Raw genomic sequence first — 18,185 nt, 5'->3', positions numbered from 1 at the left:
TTGGCTCAAAGTGTAAATAAAAATTATATAAATCGATGAGCTATATGAATGTGAAAAGAAAGAGGGTTGATTCTGTGAAAACTAAGTTGAATGTTTTCAAAAGATATGATAAAAAGGTGAGTTACTAAAAAACAGTTGCTGTCAAATTGTGACAGAAACAACTGAAATGACTTCAGGACAATCATAAAAACCCAGAAAATTGCTATGTACGTTCCTTGAAAATGTGGCTCCACTTCAAAAAACAAAAATGGAAGTTGTAGACATTATATTATAGTTAGGTTTAGATAAGAAATATTCTAGAACTCCAGTGACTGGATTGAAAAGATCTTGGCCCTGCTTATTTCTTTTAAGAGAAATGAAAATGAGAAAATATCTAAATGCATTAAAATAAAATGATATGCTTAATATATGTGTATATCCTTTTTATACGTCCCCATTTTAACTTTTTCGGATTAACCAAACAATTATTGATAACTGTTTCATAGGACAAGATAACTTTTTTGTACTCCTGTGTTTTTAAATAAATGTTCTAGATTTAACCAATTTATCATTGATAAATTTTCTGGATTTACCTATATAATTAAATGTCTGATTTTTACTCCAATTAATAATTAAATAGCCTTTAATCATACTAACTGAGCTAATTGCCCCTCTGTTTTCTTTCTCTGGGAAGTTCAAATTCCTAGAACTTTTCTATACACTTAATCATTCTGGTTAAGGTATATTTTTGGCCAGAATTAAGTTATACACAGACTACAGCCTCCAATCACAATCTTTAATTTCAGTTTCAAACGACAGAGGAACTCTCAGGAGAAGTTCTATTGCATTATTATATTTTTAAATTTTAACACATACTGTAGGGGAAGGTGTCAAGGACTGCTGCTAATTGGCAAGAAAACTAAGATTCCAGAGTTGAAAAGTACCAGGGAAGTAGTCCAGTACAGGGGAACTTAACAGCTAGACATTTGTGTGTTCAAATCTTGGCTTCATTTCTAACAGGATACTGACCTTGAATAGGTTTATCATTTGAGCCTAAAGTAAAGTAGGTAAAGTTGGTAAAGTATTTTTACCAGCTATGAAACATAGATAATGATGCCTGTTTAACAGGGTCATTATAACCAAAAACTGTACAATGTATGATAGATGCTAAACAATTAGTGGCTGTTATTTCAACGGTTGACAAGTGAATATAAAAGGCATGTTCCAGGGAGGATAAAAATCAGGGACTACTTCTTTTGAGTCTTCTCTAATAATTCTAGTCAACATTGATTTCTGTTCTTTGACTAATTTAGCATGTATTTGTTATAGTAAATTTAGCTTTCTATTACGTCATATATATTTTTCTCTAACTATTTCACATGGATGAAATAATTGAATTCAAACATCATTATAAGCTCCTTTAGAGAAGGAAAGCTGATGGGTTAATGTGGTTAATTTCTTTTTTTTCCTATTACAGAACTTTTTATCTATCCATCTGTCCACATACATGCACACACACAGACACATACACACACACACTAGTTAAGTAAATCCATTACAAAGATACAAGTACAAGTGCGAATTTGAAAATTTATAGAATTTTTTTGTTTACCTGTAGTCATTCTTTCAGTTACATACTCTTTCTTTGGGTACACTGTCAAAGTTATCTTAGATAGTCAGTATTCTCATTTAAGTGAAAGAAGAAAACTCAAATATGCCTGGACTCCACTAATATAGTATTATAAACAAGTGAGGTGAAGTCATACTGGATCACTTATTAGTACAACTAAAGAAGAGCAAGTTTAATATTTTAAAATAATGACTTACAAGGAGGGAAATGTTGACAAAATGAAAAATATTTCTCTCTCTATAAATTCCAGATCTGACACTATCACTTCTTCATTCAAACAGTTCCTACCACATTCCTGCCTCATTACATACTCCACATTAAATTCCCAAACTGGGTACTCTCATCATGTTCTAACCCCAGTATAATAAACCCCGGATCCTTTCTCCCATTTTTCCTATATAGTCTCCATGTTCGGGGCCTCCACTAGCTCAGACTGCCTTTTGGTGAAAACAAAAGAAAAAGCTGTAGCACAGGTGCAAGGCTTAGGGAGCAGGCAGAAAGCACCTTTGTGAAAATTCAAGGAAGGCACTCCTGCCTCTGAATAGAAGCAGCACAGCAAAAGATGCCATTGTTTGGTGAGTGGAGCTTGGTCTGGATTTCAGCCAACTGGTACCCTTGTTTGGGTAGCCCTTGCACAGTGGGCAAGCTATGCAATCTTATCCAGTAGGCTTCTTTAAGTTCCAGCGATTCAAATCACTCAGCATTCTTCCAGTTTTTATCTTCCCTCTTTACGTGTATCTTGATTTTTATGAAGTCTGCTCACTCCATATCCTGATACCCACCTCCAGGCAGAATCAATCATTAACTCTTCCATACTGCCTCGTGCCTTTACATTTTTTATTACTGCATTTGTTATTTTGTATTATATGTATGCTTCCATAACTATTTGTAAAGCACCATTTTAAAAAACTACTGCTTACTGAATGAATGAATGAATCCATGCATGAATGACTACACAGATAGACAGATGGATGCATGTGGATGCAAAAATGAATGGCTAGATAAAATGCTCTTATCATGACCTGAAACAGCCTCTTTCAGTCGTCATCTGTTAAAATACTATACTTTGACTTTCTATTCAAATCTCCTCTTTTATAATTTTTCTCTGATACCATTTTAACAGTCCAAAGGGAATAATCTCTAATAATTCACAAACAATAAATATTTAGAGCTCAGACTCTTTACTAAGAACTTTCCATAAATTCCCTTATGTATTCTTCCCTGAAACCCAATAGGGTAGCAACTTTATTATTGCTCCTTTATTAATAAATCATTTCTTTACCCCTAAGAAGACCACATCTTAGAGCAATGAAGTGACTTTCCCAAGGTCATACAGTTTGAAAGTATTGTTGAAATCAGATCTGTTTAGTTCAGAGCTCAAATTTCTAACTACTCTATTATACTTCTCCTCATTTATTCACTTTGGTACCCTCCCAAAGTCAAGTGTTAGACCCAACAGCTGGTACTCAATAAGTGGTAATTGATTAAATTAACTAATAAAATTTAAGTGAAGTTCACTTCAGATAACTATGGGAATTACTGAAATCCCAACATGTGTGTCTTTAAATAATCACATTTACCTGAAAAAGTGTATTTCAAAGAAATTCTAAATATCCAACTGCAATGATTGCATGTATGAATTAATACTATAATGTATGTATAAAATCATTTTTTTAAGTCCACTGTCTAGTGTTGCATGTTTCCCCAAAGTATAACATAAGACAAGGTGTTATAAACCTTCATTCATGAATACACTTCAGGCATTATATAAATTTTTCTAAACTAATGCTACATTGGTAAGAAAACACTAGTTACTTACAGTCCTAATTAACTTATATAACAAATATATTAGTTTTCTTAACTCTTCTTTAAATTCCTTTAAAATCAATTATCCCTACATTTTTTCCTATTTAATGATGAATACGCTCTTTATTTTGAGGGTATATTAGTAAGCTAGCAGGCCACTGGCTTGTGTAGCATCAGACCAGTAAGAAGGTTTCAATCAGGGAAACATAGGATGCTAAAGAACACACTAGAAGGAAAGTGTTTCTGGAAGAGGAGAAGGAAGCAAAACCTGAAGGACAAGTGGGATACAGACAGGTGAAATGGGTGGAGTCAGGAAAGGCCCAGATGTAGGAGATATCTTGATGTGTTAGGGGAAATTCAAATTGGTATCACAAGCTAAGGAGTTTGGACTTCATCTTGAGCATAAAGAGGAGCCTCTGAAGGGTTTTAAGTGAGGAAATTAGGATCAAATTTGTATTCTAGAAAGATGACTCTGGCTGCAGCATAGGGGCTTTGGATTTGACAGGGGGAAATTGGGGGCAATTTTAGGAGGTGATAGAGGCCAGAACTAAGTTACTGACAGTGTAAAGAGAGAAAAATCCTACTTTGTCTATATGTTCCTTTTTAGTCTCATAACTGCTTAGCACTTTGTATCCAACATCCTCGCAGAATAGTGAAAGTGTTCATTTTACCTGACAGAGATTTTATCTGCCTTTTGTTTTCACTGCATTTCTAAAATGTCATTCAATACTTTATTTGACAAATCTGAATTCTTCAGCCAAACCCAAAACTTTTACTGGTCACAAATTTTTAATTTTTTTATATTTTAAACACTATCATTCCTAGCAATATATATTTAAAGCACATGCACTTTTTTTTCATAATACCTAAGAGTCTGTGTCTTTCCTTTCATGAGTAAGTGGAAACTAACTAAAATGATTGCTCATTTTTATCAGCACACATTTATCAGATTCAGGGAAGTAGAAAGATAACAGTGAAGTAAAAAAAAAAAAAAAAACCTTCAAGAATCTTTCTGAATGATAATTGTGAAGCACTACAAAACCACCATCATCATAAAATATAGTAAACATTCTCTATGTCTTTTAATTTAAAAGCTACAAATGGATTTAAATATTTAGAAAACAATAACACACGCCATTCTCCACTTGCCTATGTTCAAGTTTACTGTTTCAAATCTCTCTAGCATCTCTGCCTTCCCACCATTTTCACTTCTGCAAACTGAATTCACATCTTCACTAGGTTTTATCTGGCGTAGCACAAAAGCCTTTTCCCTTCTCCTGGGTCCACCTTCATTTCTTCAAGGAGTAAACAGACTGGTCAGTGAGATGTCTGGTCAACCCAAAATCGTATTTCACACAAAAAATAAGCAAATTAAAATAAGTGTATGAAAGTCTTTACAGGCGTAGAATTGACCAGGCATATATGATAGAGAGAAGAAAAGAAAATTTAGATTGGGGCTTCCCTGGTGGCGCAGTGGTTGAGAGTCCGCCTGCTGATGCAGGGGACACGGGTTCGTGCCCCGGTCCGGGAAGATCCCACATTCCGCGGAGCGGCTGGGCCCATGAGCCATGGCCGCTGAGCCTGCGCGTCCGGAGCCTGTGCTCCGCAACGGGAGAGGCCACAACAGTGAGAGGCCTGCGTACGGCAAAAAAAAAAAAAAAAGAAAAAAAAAGAAAGAAAATTTAGATAAATAACTCATAAATAAGGGTGTGTACAGCAGTGCTGTTTTATGAGAAAAATAGGTGTGTGAACACACTAGCATAAATCTTTCAACTGTGTTTTCTTAAGAATTATCTCTATTCTGAGACTGTGCTGTTTCCTACTTTTCTCATAAACTTTCTTGTTAATAAATGTGAGTAAATATTATAATTTCATGTGTTTGAGTGTTTATTTTAATGCTGTTACTCAGCAAAACAAGAAGCAATCAGCCCTATATTGGTTTCCAAATTGATTTTGAAAATTTTATTAGCCTGAGTAATCCAGAGTTTGAGGACCACTGATGTAGAGGATTTGACTCTAGGAATCAGAAATGTTAAATACTGGAGATGAAACAAGTTTAGGAGATCATGTTTGGTTTAAAAGAAGTGAGTTTGAAGTGTAGGTAAATATATATCCAAATGGAGTGGTGAATTTGAAATGTAGTTTAGACAAGTGAAGATATTCAGCAGACAGCTGGATCATGGAATGCCCTACTGGAGATACAGATTACGAAGTTACACACTTAGGAGCCTTGGGAGAACACTATGAAAATAAGAAATAAGAGTAGAATGAGAAAATTAAACGAGTGATAAGTTTTGGAACAGAAAAAGTGAAAAAGCCAAAGCAGGAGTCCATCCTGGGTAGTTGTCTTGAACTGTTCCTGCTGTGAATTTCTGAGGCCATACGGACTCTCCAAAATACAGATGCTGCAGCAACTAGAGCCAAAACCACTACCGACATGTCTCCTTTGTATTCCCAGATTTCTGTCTGTTAAAATTTCATTCCTTTTCCCCTTTTCTTCCTAGCCTAGTCCCTTTTGATTTATGAATGATTTGGACAGAATTCTTAATTTTAGACTTATCATCTCCCCAAAACACTGCTCCCTTTGTCTCTATGCACAACCAGTAGACTGTGGTTTACACCCATTCTTAGAGCATTACCTCTATGGGACACCACACCACCCTCTGGCCCAGATCACAACATCTCAAGCCCCACTACTCAGAGATGCCAAGGTGAGGTGGGAGTAGGTTGGTTAATTGAACATAAAAAATATGATGTAATCAGTACCAAGTCCAGGCCCTACCTAGTAAGTAAGTAGTCATGGATGAATTACAGAAAGAGTAGAGAACAACCAGAATAGACTAAATGGTGGTGACAAAGAGGAAGAAAAATATTCAAGGAAACGGAAACATTAAAGACAAAGTGAATTTTGCTAGCATGTGAGAAACCAAAGAAATCAAAAGAAGGGAGGCAGGAATTATATCGTGAATTTAGAGCCTTTCTTGAATAGGAAAGAAAAATAACGATTTTATTTACAAGAGCAAACTTTTCCAGAAACATTTTATGTAAATGAGGTTACTGTGTCTACATTTAGTTAAATTATAGAGCAGGAAAAGAACAGAGCATTTTGTCAAAAAGTAAGACAACTGAAATCTAGTAGATATGGCTTTTTTCCCCAAGAGCACAAAATTACTGCACCAGAGTACGCTTAACTTTATATTTTATCATTTTTACATTCTGCATTTGTATCATAACAGCAAATAGTGAAAAAATAATTACAATTGAAATTTACAAAATTTTTGTTTTCTTTTCAATTAGGTGCATATAATTTAGGAAGTGAATAGGAACTCACTGATCCACACGGACAGACAACATAATTTTCTGGACTGTGCAAGATTATTAGGAATATAGATTCTATATCATACTGCATATCATCCAGATTTGATAAATGTATTATCTATGTCTTTAAGCATTGATAAATATTTTGAATACAGGATGAATAACTTCATAGTATTCCACTGGTAGAAATGCATAAATGAATTTTCAGTCACCTAAACAGGTCTGCTATCCAGTCCACATTTAAAAAAATTTATCCAAGTAAATATGTATGTGATCTATTGCATATATAGTTACTATATACCTTATAGAAATGCTCATATGAATGAGTAGCAAAAATAAAGAAGTACTTATCCATTGGAAAAAATTAACTGAAATTGATGGCAAACACCTACCTGTATGTATTTGTGAATGTACCAAGAGGCTTGCTTTCCGTCATTCACGGATTCCACCGTAGTGTTAGCCATACCAACAACATCACCACCTGCAAACACCCATGGTTCACTGGTTTGCATAGTTTCTGGATCTACTTCTGGGAGATCCCATCTGTTAAATTTTATAGGGCTCAAGGCTTCTTTTACTGGAAAAAAGTGAAAGACAATAGGCAATGACTAATCTGTGCATCACATAAAAATAATTTGAAAATTAAGAAAAATTATGATGTAATTATTGTTCTAGGGATTCAAGCAACTGTTTTTAATGAACCATAAAAATGGAAAGTTAATGAAATATCTTAGTTAACAACACATTCAAAGTGTACTGACTTAACCAATTCAAAATAAAACTCACATGTAGGTGTTAAAGACCACAGATTTGGGCAATGTTTCAGATATGGTATTTATGTGTAAGATGTTTGGCAGACTACAGTCCTTTAAATATTCTAATGGTTATAAAACGCATTTTCTAAAACTTTGTCCATGACCATTATTTTCACAAATTTGTTACTACTCTTATGAACCCAAATTTATTCCTGTGTAACATAGATGTAAGTTATATTGTGAATTTGAATCAACTGCCAATCTCTTCCTTTCACAGCCAGTTTTATGAACAAAACAAGACATATCTTCTACGTTTCCATCAAATTACTTACACTTAATGTTAAGCGATTTAATGGACCCAGAATACAGTTACATTTAGCCAGCAATTTCTGTTTTATTTTGTAAAAATCTACAAATGCAACCATTAACATTAGTTCCTTGTGGAAATTGCTCTGTAAAAGAGATTTAAATTATCTGCTAAATATGCTGTGTTCCAATGAATCTAAACATGTCAGGAAAAGGAAGAGGTTGAGTCCCTTTAAGAAAAATTACCTAAAGGAAACTCACTCGTCACACTATCTGATATTTGGAAGAGATAAAAGAAAATAAGTTAGATTAAGGGGTTGATCTAGAGAAGAAATAAAGAAAGGTAGACAGTACCATATATGATGGAGCAAACTGAGCCAGTGTTTAAGATAAAATGTTCTTTCCAGGTATTCATATCATGAATTTTAAGCACAGCTTCTCAAGATAGACTAAGGGAGTTATTTTTTACTCCAATTGAAAAGAAAATATAACAATATAAACAAAAGGAGAAAATATTGGAAGCTCTTAGAATACAAAAATTAGTTGTTGAATAGATGAATAATTTAAGTTTAAAATAAAATAGCCAAACCATGTTATTCTAAAATTATTTTTTTCTGAGCAATAGAAAAAGAAAACATAAAATAAACCCTGGTGCATATTTGTAGCTTTCTACTTGAAGAATATTAGAATTCTAGAAAACTATTAAGGGACTACTGTTGATTGTGTTTTCCCCACAAGACTGTAGGTTCGATGAGAACAAGAATGTGTCCATGCTATACTGCTTACCACTGTGCCACCAACCCTAGCACAGCACTTAAAACATAAGAGACACTCAATTCAATGGATGGATGGATGGATGAGTAGATGGATCAATGCCATCATGCTCAGGTTTTTATTTAAAAATCTTCTATTGTTTGTATCTCTGATGCAATTTCACCTTTCATTGAGAGTAAAATTAAATATTCATGTAATTATTTTCAATACAGAATGGCATTCTGAGAAGATTTTTCTATTGTCTTTAAAGGTCACATGAAAAGAGACCTTTAGCATTTGTTCCCTGTTGCATAACAGATCATCACTACCATTTGTTGACAGTTACCTGAGTTGCAAAACATCGATGGTGAGCACGGCTCATCAATTCAACCTATTATAATAATGGTAACTGTAACACACCATCATTGAATGGTATAGAGACATACATACACACACACACACACACACACACACACACTCACATGCAAGGGATAAAAAATAATTCTCCTGTATAAGAAATGACCTTATTTGTCCAAGACTTTGATACAACTTTGTCCTACATAGAGATTTGAAATAAAGATGGTTTTTAAATGAGAAGAAATTCAAAATTATTTCACTAGGAGATCAAAGCTCTCTTATACATTTTCCTCATTTTTTTACAAGAATATCCTTGAAGATTAGCACAGATTTCACTCTAAGCTTGAGCAATGCAGGGATTATGCCTTAGTTATCTTTGATTTCCCACAGCAGCTATTAGAGTCAAAGACATATATACTGTGAAGTTATTGAAGCTTAAGCTTCAGGGTCCCTCACTTGCATGGGCCTCTTTCAAGGCCTAAATTTGAATTTGTAATTTTTTTCTTTTTTATAGAAAGTCCTCAAGTTATATAGGCTTCAGGTCTCGCAAAACTTGAATCTACTCTTCAGTACAGTGCACCTTAAATAGTAGGTGCTGAATAAATGCTTGCTGAATTAAGTTGAAGTTCATGAATAACGTGTTTTATAACTTTTTTATGATTTACAAATGCATATGGTATGATTCACTTTAATATTAGAGCTCTATCACTAACTCAGTCAATAAATAAGGGACGTTAGTAGAAGTTTAATAAGTAATTCTTGCATTTCTTAAAATATTTAGCACCAACACTATAAGCCAACCTAGGAATATTTATTTGTGAATTCAAAAGCACTATTCTACTCATGGGTCTTTCCATTGGATACACTTTGTATTACTTTATGTCTCTAAACATTCATACATACTCATGTTTAATTTTTAAAATATGCTCTCTTTCCTCAATATTTGACTCAATTATAGCTTGAAGTCAGACCTGAATATAAACTTTTAATTTTTCTATCATTTGTAACATCCAACTAACCTCACAAATAATCAAATAACTATGACACTGTATTCCAAAACAAAATTTTTCTCTCACAGTAAAAATTATCTCAGCCCCCTTTTGAAAATCACCTATTTAATTTTCCCCCTACTCTTTTTAGAGGGCTTCAAGTTTCACATGTTCATAGTTTCATTTAAGAAATAAATAAAAAAAATGAGAGGTCAAGCAATTGGTTATGATGTTATTAAATAGTATAGCAAAGCTTACATCAATCAAAATAGAGATCATTTGTTTGCATTTTAATATCTAATATTTTAACTTTTTCTTTGTCCAAATGATAAAGGATCATTGAAAAAATTGAAAAAAATAGAACACGGACAGCTTATAAGAATATAAGCGATGCTTTAGTGGGTCAGAAATGTTTTCAATCAGTGGCACTAAGCAGCTAACACAAGAATGACTATTCATTACAACTTGAACATCAAATGATTAGGATCGTTTCCCTGTAGGCACAGTGGACTCAATATTTAAACATGAGAGACAGAGAGAGGGGATTAATTAATTTTTTGAAACTTTGTTGATTCTGATTGTGGATCCTAATAACACTTTTCACGATTTCGATGACTCTTTTGAAATGTAGCTATTTCTATTACTTAATCATATTTTTAAAGCTCCAAAGTATTTAACTTAGAACTCAAATTAAGGATTCAGTGAAAAAAATCTATATGCTTTTATTCATAATTTGTCAGGAAGGAGTTCATTTATTTAGCTGCTTCTTATTAGAGGGACTTTCATCCTCCTCATCATTGTAACTATCCTTCTATGGACTCCTCACAGCTCTCTTACATCTCTGCTGATACGTTTAACTTGGAATACAATAAAAATAAGTCTCAGAAGGATATCTTCTGTTTTGCCTTTATCTAGCTTGGAAGGAATGAAAGCATAAGTGGATGAAAAATGTATATTTACATTTGCAAACCAAATAACTGCTTGCCATATCCTATGAAGTGTTAAATGAATATTAATAGAAGGATTGTATTATTTTCTTTCTTGTTTATAAAATAATGGGGGTGGGGGAAGAGGGATTTTCTGTTATGATCATACACAGTTTCCCCACAGATTTCCATGAGATTGCATCTTGCTGGAGACTGCAGCATATGTCCTGGTAGTTCCATAGATGAACAGAAAAAGAACTTGAAAAAGAATCCCAAAACGTGCTTATTCACAGTCTATATTATTCTGCAAATGGGATAGAAACGTGTTAAATGTTATGGTGCCTGGAATTTTATGCAGTCTTTAAAAGGAATGAAAACATCCTTAATTCATACCAAACATTCAAGATTTATGTTAATTTTCTGCTTTAATCACTACTATGTTCGAATGAGCTTATTTAAAAAACAAAGACACACTGAGGTAGCTTTAAAACAAGAAATGGTTTTGAAATAGGAACTTTTAGTCAACTTAATGTTATGCATGAGATGATTTTTTTATATAGACTTAATTGTATTGTGACACACAAGTTCTTCAATAAGCCACAGCTTAAAATTGCAGAAACCGTCCCTCAGGGACACATCACTGGCAGATGCAGATTGCCAAGGTCAATTAAACTGATGTAGCTGTGCTGTCATATATGTAGAAGAGAAACCCACAAGCATATGACAAGTATATTTCTCAGTATTTATAAAAAGATGTCAAGAATGTTATATTTTAGTACATAAATATAAATTAATTCTCCATAAACAATAAAACAATACAACAGAAATCATAATGAAGAACGATTATTAGTATTCTTTGGAGAGTTTGAGATGCTATAAAACAACGGGGGGAATACAAAATTTCAACATTTGTAATAAAATGATATCTTGAAAACAGATGAATTCATCAACGTGCTTGTTGTTTAATTTTACATAACGTATTAGCCAAGAGGACCAAAGCACAATGAAACAAAAAGGCGAGCTGAGGCAATAATATCAGTAAATCAGAGCTGAAAGCAAAATCTCAGCAAGAGCAAATAAATTCTAATTACAGGGCCAGGATATCAGAGCTGTGTTTAAATAGAATAACCTGGGGTATGGAAGGGACAGAACCACAGAATGCCTTCAACTAAGTATATCAAGTCCGGTTGGCACAAGCTTTGTTCTCACACCTCCCTTCTGCCTCTGAGTATTCGAATCAATATGCTGTCCATTCCCAAACACAATGGAGCGGACAATGCCAATTCATCATTTTCTTTCTGTAAACCCCTCAAAAGTCAACCTTGATATTGTACCTTCCTGATCCTACAGAACCTCAAGTATCTCTGATTCTTTTTAGACTACTGCCTTTCTCATATTCTCCTCTCTCATTTCCTATGTTGAAAAACTGGTCTTAACCTGGTTCTCTTCTCACTGCCATTCTTACATCTTCTTTTATCTAATTTCTGGAGTAATTTACACTACCTACATTTTTTACCACCCAATTATTCCTTCCAATGTATCCCTCTTATGAAAACATGGTCTCTACGGTCACCAAATTCCGTGACTTCCTTTTTGCCTTTCTATAGCATCCAATAGACGAATCAGGGTAATTTTGATCTCCTTCTCTGATTTGCGGAATGCTACTCTATCCGGACTCTCCTTCTTTTTAAACTGTCCTTAGGCTCTATCTGGCTCCTTTTCATCTTGTCATCATCCTCTTCCCAGCTCTCAAATATTGTCTCTTACACTTTTCTGTGTCAGAAATTATAGTTGTCTTGTGCTTTTAACTTCATCTCTCTGGAAATGACCTCAAACACGACCTTCTGCTTTTTTTTCTGACACTTCTAGCTGCCTGTTAGAGATTCCAATGTGGATACTCTACTGTCCCTTCTAAATTGTCACATCTAAAACCCAGTTCACAAGCTTCCTCTGGGATTTTCACATTTCACAATTACTAGTAAGCTTACTTTTTCACGTCTCCTACTCATCGTGACCACCAAAGCTTCACTGAAATTCTTATCACTAAGATGATCCAGATTGCCACATCCAGTGACCCTTCCCGTCATCACCTCACTTCAGGAACTAGGGTGGGGTGGGGTGAGACACCCAGAGAACAAGATTTAAGAAGGTCCTTAGGCTCAAGATCGTGCAAGGGCAGGTCAGTGCCTCAACTGTCTCACCCTACGCATGGCACTGTCTTCCTTGATTTCTCAGTAGCATTCAACAGATGACCACTTCCTCCTCATAAAAGTCCCTTATCTTGGCTTCAATGACACCACACTTTCCGCTTTTCCATTTGCCTCCATGATCACTCTTTAACCTTCACTGCTGCTTTTTCCTATTCTTCCTTCTCAAAAAAACGTAGAAATAGATCTTAGTCTTGGCATAATATTTGAATCTTTTCTCTCCACTTATCTCAACATGCAGTCAGTTACCATGTTCTAACAATTCAACCAAAGGAAATTCTCTCCTAGTTACTCCTTACATCTCATTTATATCATCCTCACCTAATGAAGAACATTAAGGAAAACGATCAGCATTCATTGATCCCTTGTGTGAGGCAGACATGATGATGAATATTTCCATACAGTAGTCTCATTTAGACCACAGCACAACTCTTTAAGGTAGGTATTAGCATCCTAAATACAGCCAAGAGGTGGTAAAGCCAGTATATGAATCCAGTTATTTCTCACTCCAAAGCTCTCCTTGCCACTGACCCTTGGTGTGAGGGAAAGAAAAAGCCAGGAATAGGCCAAAAACAGTCTCTTAAAGTTTCACTATTGGGAACCGTGGGAATAATTAAAATGAAGCAGATTGGGGTTGAAGGGGCAGCAATTATCTTTCTTGTAGGTCTTATTTCCACAATTAGAGAATCAGCTCATTGTAGAGAAGAAACCCAAGTATTTTCCAAAAGCTTCCCAAAGCTTCTAAAGAAAGTCTCTACAGTGACAAACACACTGATTAGAGAAGCACAGGCATTGGCTAATTTCTTTTGACTGGTTTAACTATTTGACTTTCCTACTGCTATGGTTAAATAACGCTCAGTTTGGATATGCTTGTAGAATTCAGGCAGTGTAAAAGTACAGATTTAATTTTCTTTCCCTCCATGCCCAAGATAAGCTTAGACTCCCCAAGTTAAATACAAAAGATGGATGTCAATAATAGCCTGTAGCAACTCCTTTTGTTTTACCTGTATTCTATAGGGAGTCTCATTTCCTAAACTGACCGACTAATCAATTCAGAATTAAAATTGTCTAAGCACTTCACCTTGATTTGCTTATTTCTCTGCAATAATTCCATCTATTTAAAACACTAAACTCCTTGAAGATTTGATTTCATTTTCTCTGTAAGAGATCTCCTCAAGGAGGTCAGTGTCCTTGAGGAAAATATATGGGGATTGTTTTCAGATTCTCAGTTGGATTCCCAAATGCTGCACTTTGATTTGCTTATTTATATTCAATGATACCATCTACTTAAGACTACAAACTCCTTGAAGGAATAGATCATCCTTTAATCTGATTTGGACCATAATCATCATAATTCTATGCACATTTGGGTGCCTAATACCTCTTGATAATTAGGAGACAGTGAAAAAAGTGGAAAGGCTACTGAAATATTTTATGTATACTTCTCAGTGAAAGAACTTTTTAAAATGCTGGATGATACCATCAAGTGATATAAATAACTACAGAAAGGGGTTAAAAAATGTTTAATATAAAATCCTCATTTGCTGCATTTAAAGCATAAATAAAAACAAAGAGAAAGCCAGAAGTAAATTACACTACTTGTGAAAACAATATTATTAAAATATAAGTGAATACTGAAAAATATTTTAATTAACAAAATAAATCAAATGGAAAAGATTCCCTAAATAGAGCTTTAAAAGTAAGTCTATGTGTGTTTGACTGCCATGACTAATTATGTATCCATGTAATGTGTGTTCAATTTGGGCTTATTTAAATAGCAGAAATGCTCATTAGCTGCAGTATATCTGTGAAGCTTCAGTAAACAGTTTAATGGTTTTTATGTTTAACCAATTTCATAAGTTCCTGTAATTTTAGCTTTAGCAGCTCATTAATGTTACTTTTTGATATCCATCTTATGACTTTTTTTTTCCTTGTCAATCGGCTGTAGGCATACTTCAGTGCAAACTTAAAACATACCGTAGAACTTATTTTAAACAATTTTAGCACATAAGTAGATGCACGATTCAAAAATATAGCTTCTTTATATAGAGTACTGGTTGTATTACCATGCAGTCAAGAACTATCTTTGGTATTGACAAAGGCTATATTCAATAGAATTCATGATGATAATAATGACAAACATTTATCGAGCGCCCCAGGAACATGTGGTTGGTTTTGGATGAGGCAATGTATATGTCATCTCTCTGGATCTTCACAGAATAGGTATTATTTTAATTTTATAGCTGAGGAAACTGAGACTAAGTTACACAGATCACATTCTCAGGATTTGAACCTAACTACAAATCCACCACAGCTGTACCAGCTGGGAATACCTTCAGAGGCATTTGGAGATAAAACACCTAGACCTTAGTAGAGGGCCCTACACCTTGGGATTAGATATAGTCATATGATGGATGAAATTCTAGAGAAAGAACACAAACCTGGGTAAAACTAGAATGAACCATTTATTTTTTAAAGTGGCAGCAATCACAACCTGAACTAAAGCCAGAAGAGGAATCATCAGAGTTTCATGAGATTCAAGATGTTTCTGAGCCATACAGCCAAGAAGTGATCGTTTCAAGAAATGTCAGATACAAGAGAAATGTAAGGTAGGTAACCAGATTTGGGGATCTGGAGTTCAATGAGCAGTAAAAAGATGATATGCGCAGGTAAATGATGAAGGCAAAAGGCAGAATAAAAGGGGTTAAGGAGAAAGGACCTGGCACAGACAGCAAGGCGGTGCATACAGGATGTTCTTCTGGGACTTTAGTAATGATTGCACAGGAAAAAAATATGGCACTAGCTTGCATTGGTTCATTCAATTATCAAATATTGTCTGCTGTGTACTAAATCCAGCTGTAGGCACTGTAGTAAACCACAGATAAGGGAACTGTCCTTGTGGGATGTACATTTCAGTTGGCAGAAGATAAAAAATAAAAGCTGAACAAGTAAGTGAACTATATGATAGTGAAAATGGCTATGAAGAGAGATATATCAAGGAGAGTGTTATGAGGTGAGGGGGCTGAGAAATGGAAGATCATGGTGGGGATGGAGGGGCACAGAGGGCTCTTTGATGAGATGACATCTGAGCTAAAACAAAGGATAAGAATGAGCCAGCATGTGAAGACCTTGAGGCAGATCATTCCAGGCAGAGGGAACTGTTACAGAGGAGTTAGAATGAGCTGAAGTTGATGCACTTGAAGAGTAGAAGGGAGGCTTTAAGTGCGTGGAAGAAAGCAAGCAAGAGAAGAGGGGAGGGGGCCTAGAGATAGGCAGAGGCCTGATCAAGGAGGGCTTCATAAGCTGTGGGAAGAATTTTATTCTAAATAAAGTAGGAAACCACTGGAGGGTTTGGAACAGGGGAATGAAATGATGTAATTCTTCTTTAAAAAGCTGATTCTGGTAGGATTATAAGGAAGCAAGAGTAAATGCAGGGTGACCAGTGAGGAAGCTACTATTTTCAATGCAAGTGAAATTATCAAGCATCTGACCATTCTCTCAACAGAAGGAAGACTTGCTGGTCTTCATGTGATATTTTATATAAACATTGCTTTCATAGGCTTTTGTCTTTACTGTGAATTTTCTGTAGCAGTATTTAGAATAAAGCAATCATTTCATTCTATTCATCCCAACATTTATCCATCTCTTCATTCATCCATTTAGCCATCCATTCAGTGAACCCTTGAGACTGTGCTGGGTACTTTGGATTAAAATATGAATAAATTACCCTGCAGTCCTACTGTCAACATAATTTAGAGTATATAAGGTGTATAGGTTGAAATAGGAGAAGAGAAGGAGTCAAAAAGGAGATACAAAATTAATTATATGTTTCCCTCTATGTGTGAGGGGAACATATTTTATTGACATGGCCCTTTAGATTTCAGGTACCCAACAACTTTAGAAGAAAATTCAGATACTTTAGCCTAACACTAAAACATTTTGTGAATTAGCAATGATACATTTCTCCACCTTTACGATTTCTTGTTGTGTGCAGTATGATCTAGCCAAAGGAATTACCTCTTGTATGTATCTAGCCCGTCCACTGTGATGAAATGTGCTTTCCCGTCTCTAGTCTCGTAATTCCTGTCCAGTCTTCATCTCTATTACCAATCCCACTGCCTCCATACACACTTCTTTGATGCTTACAACTGGAAGTCATCTCTCCACCCTGTGTGTTATGCTAGCAGTTTATCTATTTCTCCTTGAGTCTACCTAATGGCATTTTGCATTTTTCCCTCTCTATTAGACTGCAAGCTCCTGTAGACAGGGACAATGTATTTTGTGTGTGTGTGTGTGTGAACCCAGGAGAACCTAACCCAGAATCTTGTAAACTCAATAAATATAGAATGAAAGAATGGGAAATAAGGTCCCACAAGTATGTAGGAGGGCAGATTAGAAGGGTGTTAAAATTAAATTGAAGCATTTTGTTTCAATCCCACCGTCAGGGGAGAATAATTTTAGATTCTAAACTATGAGAGTAATACAATGATACTGGTGATGTGGCAGCTCATTTGGCAGCAGTGTGCAAATACAGGGAAAACACTGGGCCATGTTAAACAAAGTGAATTGTCAATACGCTTTTCAGAGGTCTTGGAAAATCATTGGATGTTCACTGAACATAATATGCTTGACACTCTTTCATGCACTTGTATGGAAAAAATCGTTGTGTAAATGAAAGTCCTTTGAAAACATTTGAAAAGCTTCATAATTACAAAATATTATAAGAATGGCTAGCATGGAAAAAAGGTTGGCACTGGATAGCATTAGAACATATAAAGCTTAGGTGAGACCTCTGAATGTATGTTCAAGTAAGTGCTGGCTTTCTCCTCCAGCAATGCCAGCACGTTCGGGACACCTAATAAATTACATGTGAATATTACATTTGAATTGGGTAGCTTCCATACTGGGGGGCTATCTATTAAATATGATCCAATGTAATTTTTCTAACTGATGAAATTACAACTTACATGTATGTAGGTCAATATCTAATTTAGCCAAAGACTATTTTAAATAGGTATACTGTTATTTTTATTTTGTGATTTGAGCCAAGAATACAAATGCAAAGTAATTAACAAAACTAATCTGTAATACCAAATACATATTACTAAGAACATGAGTATACAATCTACATCATTACTAAATTTATAATTTCACTAAAT

General features: G+C 34.9%; 1 protein-coding gene across 2 annotated transcripts in view; it reads right to left on the bottom strand.

Annotated features, from left to right (window-relative positions):
• DPYD (dihydropyrimidine dehydrogenase) overlaps positions 1 to 18,185 on the bottom strand; it is an 815,412-nt gene that overhangs the window by 420,699 nt on the left and 376,528 nt on the right. For both annotated transcript variants that reach the window (XM_082655551.1, XM_082655550.1), the window contains exon 12: positions 7,126 to 7,310. In XM_082655551.1, the coding sequence (XP_082511677.1) occupies positions 7,126 to 7,310 (185 nt within the window). The remainder of the gene's footprint in view (positions 1 to 7,125; positions 7,311 to 18,185) is intronic.

Source organism: Grampus griseus (assembly GCF_964374135.1).
Source record: "Grampus griseus genome assembly, chromosome: 1".
Lineage (NCBI taxonomy): Eukaryota > Metazoa > Chordata > Mammalia > Artiodactyla > Delphinidae > Grampus > Grampus griseus.
This window is presented reverse-complemented; position numbering and strand designations above follow the sequence as displayed.